Source organism: Typha latifolia, chromosome 13 (genome assembly GCF_019914945.1).
Source record: "Typha latifolia isolate L0001 chromosome 13, TyphaL0001v2, whole genome shotgun sequence".
NCBI classification, from domain to species: Eukaryota; Viridiplantae; Streptophyta; class Magnoliopsida; order Poales; family Typhaceae; genus Typha; species Typha latifolia.
This window is the reverse complement of record NC_133098.1, coordinates 6,265,139-6,272,526: the sequence shown is the minus strand read 5'-3', so window position 1 is coordinate 6,272,526 and position 7,388 is coordinate 6,265,139. Positions and strand designations below refer to the sequence as shown.

Here is a 7,388-nt window from a genome sequence, read left to right as displayed (position 1 = left end):
TGCTCCTAGTACTCCTTAACCTCACCTCAAGCTACTTAACTAATACATCCCTATTTTCATTTAAAAAAAATTATCACGCGAAAGTCACGTGACTAACTATATGACATTTTTTAGTTTACCAAAAAAAAAAAAAATCTTAGGAAATCTTTTTAGTTTTTTCGTCTAGGATAATTAACTATGTGTCTTAGAAATTATTTAACATAATAGGTCTAGTTGACGCAGTCACGGATCAAATACAAGCAGCAACGAAACGGAATCATCGTGCTCATGGCACCTAGACAATTCGAACAATTTTCGTGTGCTTGACCAAGTACGCAATCCTCGGTAACTTCACTCGTGACTCGTGAGTTATCTTCTGGCTTAAGCGAGCGAGGAAATAAAGAAAAGAATCATGTGGATGGTTGAACGACTGCTTCCAGCTCACCTCAGCTTCTTCGAAAGGGGGTAAGTTGTTTAGTAGTACGTAGTATATCATATCAGTAAGTAACGTAGACTAACTACACCAATCATGCATGGTGTCGTCCAGATGTGCATGCATCCTCCATCATCATTCATCCATCACTCATGAGCTGGCAACAGCAACATCAACATGGAACAACCAAGGTTTCTTTTTTCTTGAAACACACACTATTATACCAAGGTTTCTTGAGGAAATTATATTTTATTTAAATAGTAGTTTTATTTATATCACGTTAACCGCTTATAACTATATTCAAATTAAAATTATTTTTCATCATTTTTTACTAATCTATGGACCAAATTTGAAGATGCTCATTAGATATAACACTTTTTAATTAGTGCATCTAAAATAATACTGATATAATTTTAGATGTCAAATATATTAAATAAATATATATTTTTATTATTTCTTTGTTATCTGAAACTCAAATTGGTATTGTAAAATTTATCTAATTCTTTAAAACTTTATTTCTAATAAATATCTCAAAATTCGACTTCTAGTTTAGTTAAATATAATTAGAAAAACTAACGGTTTTAGTTTAGATATAACTATAAAAAGATAAAGTAATACAAATAAAATTATAAGAAGTAAAGTATATTTAAGCCTAACCATGTGCAACTTAGTCAGGTCGACATGCACCAAATCTCCACACCGAAACCTATCCGCAATTGAAAGAGCCATTATATACAACTGAGAGTCTTAAGAGTTTAATTTGTTCTTTTACCACTTGTATTTTACAAATTCATTTAAAGTAATAATCTTAACAATAGAAGGTCTATTAAGATTTGTATTGTTAACCAATGGAAAAGGGAACTCAGAATAAACGTTTCCAACTTGATAACACTTCCATTTCTTTCATTTAATCAATTTCTTTGGAGACAAAGGTAACCATAAAAATATTAATTTACTACTTATGCAATCCTATTAAAGATATTAATAAAAAAAAGTATGGATCTTTCTTCTGAATATATATATATATATATATATATATATATTGTTCTGGATTTCTTTCCTCCAACCTAAGACACTGACTCAATCCTCCCAAGTCCCAATTTGCAGTCCATTCTGGAAGTATCTCTTTCCGTTAATAGTCCCCACCACTTCCACCAGGCCTCAAATTCCAAAAATACCCCTACCCAGTTTTCCCCCTCACCCAACGGTAAAAGCCTCGGCCACAACGCCGGCCTCTTCGCCCAAAGTGGCTCACGTCGAAATCCCCATCCTACCCTTCCAACGTTACTTTCTGTGGCCCGTCCTTCCCCTCGGCGCCGACCATATTACTAAATTCCGAGGGGCAATTCAGGGAGACAAAAATCTCAACCGGCACCTTTATTTTGAATTGGTTACCAGAATAAGTAAACGGTCCGTACTCTTTCTTCTACCTTCTTTCTTCTTTTTTTTTATAAAAATTTATTTTTATTTCTTTAAATCCCTACATTTTTCCTAAAACGGAAACAAATTAAAATTAAAATTAAATAGAAGGTGCTTCTCAATTAATTAACTAAGTTAGTCAAGATATTCCTACTTTGTTAGAAAAGAGAGAAAAAAATTAATGTGATATTTGGTTGTCATATAGGGGCTAAAATGTAATTAAACCATAATTTTATTTTAGGAGTTAATTTATTGGATGATTCTTTTTTTCCTTTTTCTTTTTCCTTTTCCTGCTCATATTATACTTATTCCCACCTGTCTTCTCGTCTCCTACAGCTCACCTCCCCGCAACCCCTCTTACCTTTTTTTTTATTTTTTTCCAATCTCCCCCTCCACTTTTACTTTAATTTCAGCACAACTCCACCGCACTCACTAATTACTCCAACTCCCTCGTATAAAGTAGGATCAAAGAGGAAGAGAAAGCGAAGGGAAGAGGAGATAGAACAGAAGGGTAAAGATGTTTGATAGCTTGCTTGGCTCCAAGTTCTCCAACAAATGGTAATCTTTGCTTCTTGTTCTTAATCTTCTTCTGGTCTTCTTGGATTGAGGGTGTATGATGGTCCGATTGGGATTCTGGGAGGAAGGGATGGGAGGAGAGGTGATGAATTGATTTGGGTATTGTTTGGTTTTGGCAGTAAGCATGCGATAAAGTGCATAAAGGTGCGGTTGGATCCGATAAGGAGGAAGAAGCAGGCGATGCTGCGATTCTTGAAGGAGGATGTGGCCAAGCTCCTCACCAAAGGGCTCGACGCTAATGCTTTTGGAAGGGTATAGCTACTTAGCTCTTTGGGTACTTTTAGTTTCCTCAAAATTTTAGCTCTCTTTCTTGTTCTTGGTTTCTGGGTGGAGAAAAAATAGCTCAAATGGCGTTACTGGGGTTGAAAGATTTTTTTTTTTCTTGTTCTAATGCTCCCTGATTCGAAATTAATATTTTTATTCTGTTCCTATGAGCACAGATACGATTTTGTGCTACTTTTTTCACCCATTCTTAATTTTAAGAAGATTTGTTTTCGGACTGCCTCCGAAGTTTGAAAAATTATACCCTGGGCCTCTTGGGGAATCTTTTGTATTTTAAGTAAATAAGTTGATGTTACATGAGTTTGCATGTGTGGTTTTATCATACAAGAATGGGTTAGAAGGAGAAACATATTAATTTAGTGCTTATTTTGTTTCTATACGTCTGTACTATCCTATTTTTTTCTAATTAATAGTTTGGCATAAGAACAGTATCTTTTGATTTTTCGCTTGTCCTAATTCTGTGCAATCCAACATTTAGGGGACAATTCTCACTAATTATCATGTAAAAGAGAATTAGTATGATTTATTTGTTGTTTGAATATAAAAGTCTTCAGGTGATCTTTTCTCTTCCCTATTTATGCTTAAATGTACTTGCATATATACAATATATATATATATATATACATTTTATCACATTATATATCTATATGTGGGTTTCATTTGCTTCTGATTTTTGTTAAAATAATTTGTCTTCCTGATTTCAACAGATTGAGGCGCTTACTGTCGAGATAAATCATGCATCCTGCTATGATATGATTGAGGAATATTGCGAACATATATTGAAGCAGCTTCAATTCCTAAATAAACAGAGGTATTAACATGTTGCTTCATTTAGATAAGATAGATCATAGATGTATGTTCATTCTTAAAAATTTATCTGAGATTCAGTATGATTTACATAAAATGAGTGCATTACCAGAGTTATATTCTTATGTTGATTGGCCATTCTTGAAGCTTTGGATTTTTCTTATGAGATGGTCCTTAACGTATTACATCTGTTCTTGTAAGCCATATATTTTTTGGAATGCTCAAGTTCCATGATTTTTTAGTTTTACTATTTCAAAGCAATAGTTGCAATATCTTGTCAGAAGTTCATGATATTCTCTCTGTAAGAGGTTTTGTTGTTCTTCAGTGTACTTTGGGTGTTGGAGAAGGCTGGAAAATTTGGAAGCACCCATGGCAATAATTGCTGATGCCAGATGCTCATTTACATCCTTTTTTTTCCGACTCGGGATACATGCATTTTAGGTTATAGCAACGTTGGGGAAAACCTGAATATCCTTTTTTGAGCATTTGATAATAAATAATGTTCCAATGGTTCAACAATATTCCTATTACTAATTTAATCTTTATTTATCATAATTTTCATTTATTTAACAAATTCTTAAATTTCTGCTAACTTAAATATTGATGTGGAACTTAAATGATACAAACAGGTTATTCCATCGAAAGTAGTTATTCAAATATTCTTAGGGTTTCTTCTACTACTCCCTCTTCCATGTCTCTGATCTGCCATGTGCTAATTGTATATTCTAATCATTTCTTCCTACAGGGAATGCCCTCAAGAAGCCATGGAAGCTCTGTCAACTCTAATCTTTGCTGCAGCCAGATTTCCTGATTTACCTGAATTATGCGATCTCCGACATGTATTTACACAGAGATATGGGAGTCACATGGAGTCATTTGTTAATGCAGAGGTGATAATTATGAGTTCATGTTCACAGCAACTTTGTTTTGCTTTTAGTGTTCAGTTGCTGATTGCTTATCTTTTTGTGGTCAGTTTGTTGAGAAGCTTCAGAAGAAGTCATTCTCTAATGAGAAGAAATTACAAGTGATGCAAAATATTGCTCAGGAGTTCGAAATTAGATTTGATTGTAGAGCATTCCAACAGAAATTGTTGGGTCAACCTGAAATTAAATTGGTAAGTGTCTGAGTAACTCCTGCTATATGTGCACAAAAGTATTGTTTCCATTTCACCGAGAATACTTGTGTTGCTTAGAACATTTGTCTTTTTTGATAAGATACAGAACATGCAGTGCTTAAAGACATATGGTCCTAGATAGTTTATATCTTGTGAACTTGATTTGCAGGATAAACCTAAGAAGGATAGTCCATTTGCTGGTGGAAACAAAGAGCCTTCATCAAAGCTGCCCCGTGGGTATCATGGTGATATTCAATCTGAAGGAAAAAGGAGGTCTCATCCTGTAAGTATCTTGCAAAAGCAAGAAGTACAGGAAGAGCCAAAAGATATTCATGTAATATCAAATGTCAACATCATCCACCAACATGAGAAGAACAGGAAGGGAACTGCCGATAAGCTAGAGCACATGGATTCCTCATATCCTAAGCCTAGAGACAGTCATAAAGAAACCGAGAATCCAATTCCTTCTCGTAACAGGGTACCAAAGATCCGAGAAGGGTCTGACCCCACTGACCAAGAGAAGCAGGAAGTTGGTTCAATGAGATATTCTGAAGATCAAATCAGTAAAATGGCTCCTCCTTACATGAAGCTTACTGGGGCTAAGAATGAAGGCCATATTGAGAAGGAGAATGACAAAACCCTTGCTTATGATAGATTGCAAGCAGCTGTTGATGTTCCTGATTTTAAAAAGAAATCAAAAGCACCAGAAGGTTTGGATCCTGTTGGCTTAGAGAAGCAGAGAGTTCGTTCAACAAAATCTTTTAGCAAGAAAACCATCGATATGGTTCCTCCATACATTGGACAGAAGGGAACAATCAGGGAGTACGAGGAAGAAGAGAAGGGAAATACTTTCTATGATAGGTCGCGAGGTGCTGCAGATCTGGAACCTGCTGTCCAAGACAGGCGGCCAGTTAGACAAGTGAACTATGAGAGGGCAGTCAACATGATTCCTCCTTATGTCAAACCAAATTTTGCTGCCAAGCCAGTGCAGGAAGATTCAAACATTCAAATAGTTCCTGGTTATGACAAATCTCCAGGCACTGATCATAAAGAAAACATGAAGGATGCACTGGTTGACGGTGAGAGGCCTAGGCCTACTTCTGTCAGGAGGAAATTCGCTAAGCCACCCATCATCGACACTGATAACAGGGCAATCAATGATGAAAAGATTGTGATCCAAACACCAAGTGGCCGAAGAAGGCATACAAGCAGACATAGCAGTGCTACCTATGATGATGATATTGATGTCAATGTTGTGAATATGCACCCACAGCCGAAGGACAATAGAATGGTTAATGCTACTGATTATGGTAGCCTTTCTCATCAAACCCCAAGTGACAAAAGAAGACATAGAAACCGAGGGAACGGCTCTATCTATGACAATGATTATGATGCTAAGGTCCTGGAGATGCATCCACAGCCAATGGAAAACAACGAGGAGGATTATCGTAAGTTTTTGCATCAAACTCCAAATGGTCAAAGAAGTTATGCTAGCAGGCTGAATGGTGCTACATATGATGACAACCATAATGATAAGAAGGTCATGGATAGGTATCCACAACCAGTGGATGACGAGATGGATAATGCAATCGATTACGGGAAGCTCTTGCACCGAACCCACCGTAGCCAAAGAAGGCATGGGAGCAGGAGAACTGTCTCCTATGATGGTGACTGTGATGAGGAGGAAAAAATGATGGATAAGCTATTGATGCACTATAGCAGGAAAGGTCCAGATAGTGAGGATGCCAGGATGAGAATAAAGACTAGGCGTCCTCCAGTTCATCATGTCGGTGATGGATCTATAATTGAAGAGGACCATGATGATGGGAAGGTTTGCTCTCGTGTAAGGGATTCAACGCGTACTCCTAAAAGATCTGTTTCTTTTCCAGCAGAACCAGTTAGCCCTGCAGTAGCAAAAGTTGCTGCTTGGACCAATTCAATGCATCCTGACCAATTCAATGGTGGAAGTGTGCATCCGAGAATGCCGCCAAACTATGACGAATTGGCTGCCCGGATCAGTGCAATGCGAAAGGCATGAGAAGTATACAAAGTGATGGTCAAGTTGTGCATCGTCTTACATAGCGTTTTCTTCCATCCATTCAGATACTATAGTTCCATCATTTCAGTAGAAACCAGTAGCTTGATACCCATCCCCCCTATCCCTAGAGGTCGTTTCTGCGTTATATTGCTTTGACTACTAATTCACATAATCGAGATATATGATTGGTTGGTTTAATGTCTTAACATATTTGCACATTTTTCTTTTTGATGTGCTTTCACATCATATTTGCTCAATTTCATTTGGATGATCAGCAATGTACATATCATATTATGGTGTTGTCACGCATTTGTTGAGATTATAGTGATGTCTTTTATTCATGTCTCTACTTGTATATTCTCTTCTTACTGTTTGAAACTTTTGTCGTATGGGATGTATTACTCCTAATCCAAGTAATGCAATGGTGATGTATTATTTAAACAAATCCTGGTAGTATTTGTAGCCTTCACCTAACTACTAGAAATTGGAATCCTAAGGTTTGGCCTTATTCTAGTCGTCAATTCTTATACAAAATTAAAATTAAATGTGAACCATATATCTATAAGTTGTTTTAGAAAAGTATCCAATATTTACTCCCTATTTTCTCTAATATACATATATATATATATATATATTAATATTAATTTACAAAGAAAAATCCTACACGAAGGTTTTTGGGATGTATCAATTTTAAAGTGAGTATAGCTTAATATTAATTGTTGCCCAGCTTAATTTAAGCT

The 7,388-nt window shown here is 36.1% G+C and overlaps 1 protein-coding gene across 1 annotated transcript; it reads left to right on the top strand.

The window, feature by feature from the left end:
• The first annotated feature begins 2,132 nt into the window (after positions 1-2,132).
• LOC140800137 (uncharacterized) lies at positions 2,133-6,989 on the top strand. Its single transcript, XM_073154802.1, has 6 exons — positions 2,133-2,389; positions 2,527-2,659; positions 3,397-3,500; positions 4,242-4,386; positions 4,470-4,610; positions 4,780-6,989. The coding sequence occupies exons 1-6, from the start codon at positions 2,349-2,351 to the stop codon at positions 6,646-6,648; spliced, it is 2,433 nt and encodes an 810-aa protein (XP_073010903.1). The 5' UTR covers positions 2,133-2,348; the 3' UTR covers positions 6,649-6,989.
• The last annotated feature ends 399 nt before the right edge of the window (positions 6,990-7,388 follow it).

Bases quoted from the DNA above. Each gene is read 5' to 3' on its own strand.
- LOC140800137 (XM_073154802.1), top strand. From the start codon at position 2,349: ATGTTTGATAGCTTGCTTGGCTCCAAGTTCTCCAACAAATG. The intron at 2,390-2,526 runs GTAATCTTTGCT...TGGTTTTGGCAG, and splicing joins TCCAAGTTCTCCAACAAATG to TAAGCATGCGATAAAGTGCA. The intron at 2,660-3,396 runs GTATAGCTACTT...TGATTTCAACAG, and splicing joins ACGCTAATGCTTTTGGAAGG to ATTGAGGCGCTTACTGTCGA.